This window comes from Cariama cristata, unplaced genomic scaffold (genome assembly GCF_000690535.1).
Source record: "Cariama cristata isolate BGI_N322 unplaced genomic scaffold, ASM69053v1 scaffold27484, whole genome shotgun sequence".
NCBI classification, from domain to species: Eukaryota; Metazoa; Chordata; class Aves; order Cariamiformes; family Cariamidae; genus Cariama; species Cariama cristata.
The window spans coordinates 1-944 of NW_009612737.1; the positions used below are offsets into that span (position 1 = coordinate 1).

Genomic DNA, 944 nt, shown 5'->3' on the forward strand with positions numbered 1-944 from the left:
GGCACCGGGTCCGTGGGGTCTGGTGTGTGGGGAAGGTCCCTGACGGGCTGGGGTCCGTCTCTCGGCAGGCATGGAGAGGAACATCGAGCAGGACGAGGAACGGTCCTCTGCCGACCTCCGGATACGCAAGTCCCAGGTGAGCTCTCGTCCCTGCTGGGGCTGTCCCCACTCAGCACCCCCAGGTCCCCAGCACCCCGTCCCACCCTGTCCCCAACGGGCTGGAGATGTGGCATGTCCTGGATGACTCCAGGTCTCGTGCCTCCAGGTCTCCCACCTCTGTCTCCCGTCCCCAGGGGTCCCAGACACACCATGTCTGGGTGCTCTCAGGCTTCCTGTCCCCAACACTGTCCTGTCCCCCCCCCAGCCTGGGACATGCCATATCCTGGGTCCCCTGGGTCTCATGTCCCTGTCCCCAGCCCCAGCCCTTCATCCTGCCCTATCTCCTGGGGCTGGGGACAGGGACATCTCGTCCCAGCATCCCATCTCGTCCCCTGGGCTGGGGCTGTGCCATGCTGGGGATGTCCCCAGTGTCACACCTCTGTCCTCGCTCCTGTCCCCTGGGTCTGGGTCACACACCTTGCCTGAGGTGTCCCCAGTGTCACCTCCCTGCCCTTGGTCCTGTCCCCTGGGAAAATGGCCCATGGGGACATGCCATGCCTGGGGTGTCCCATGTCCCCATCCCCATCCCTTGGTCCTGTCCCCTGGGGTTGGGATGTGCCATGCTGGGAGGGTTCCCAGTCCCGTGTCCCCGGCCCCCAGGGACCAGGGGGGTGTCGTGCCCGGGGTGTCCCCAGCCCCACGTCCCTGTCCCCGTCCCCAGCACTCGGTCCTGTCCCGGAAGTTCGTTGACGTCATGACCAAGTACAACGAGGCGCAGGTCGACTTCCGGGAGCGCAGCAAGGGCCGGATCCAGCGCCAGCTCGAGATCAGTGCGTGTGCCCCAC

The 944-nt window shown here is 66.5% G+C and overlaps 1 protein-coding gene across 1 annotated transcript in view; it reads left to right on the forward strand.

Annotated features, from left to right (window-relative positions):
• Window positions 1-70: 70 nt before the first annotated feature.
• LOC104160601 (syntaxin-3-like) overlaps window positions 71-944 on the forward strand; it is a gene marked incomplete at its 3' end in the record, with an annotated part of 1,773 nt that continues 899 nt past the window's right edge. Inside the window, exons 1-2 of the mRNA XM_009698762.1 lie at window positions 71-136; window positions 821-931. Coding sequence (XP_009697064.1) covers window positions 71-136; window positions 821-931 — 177 coding nt within the window. The remainder of the gene's footprint in view (window positions 137-820; window positions 932-944) is intronic.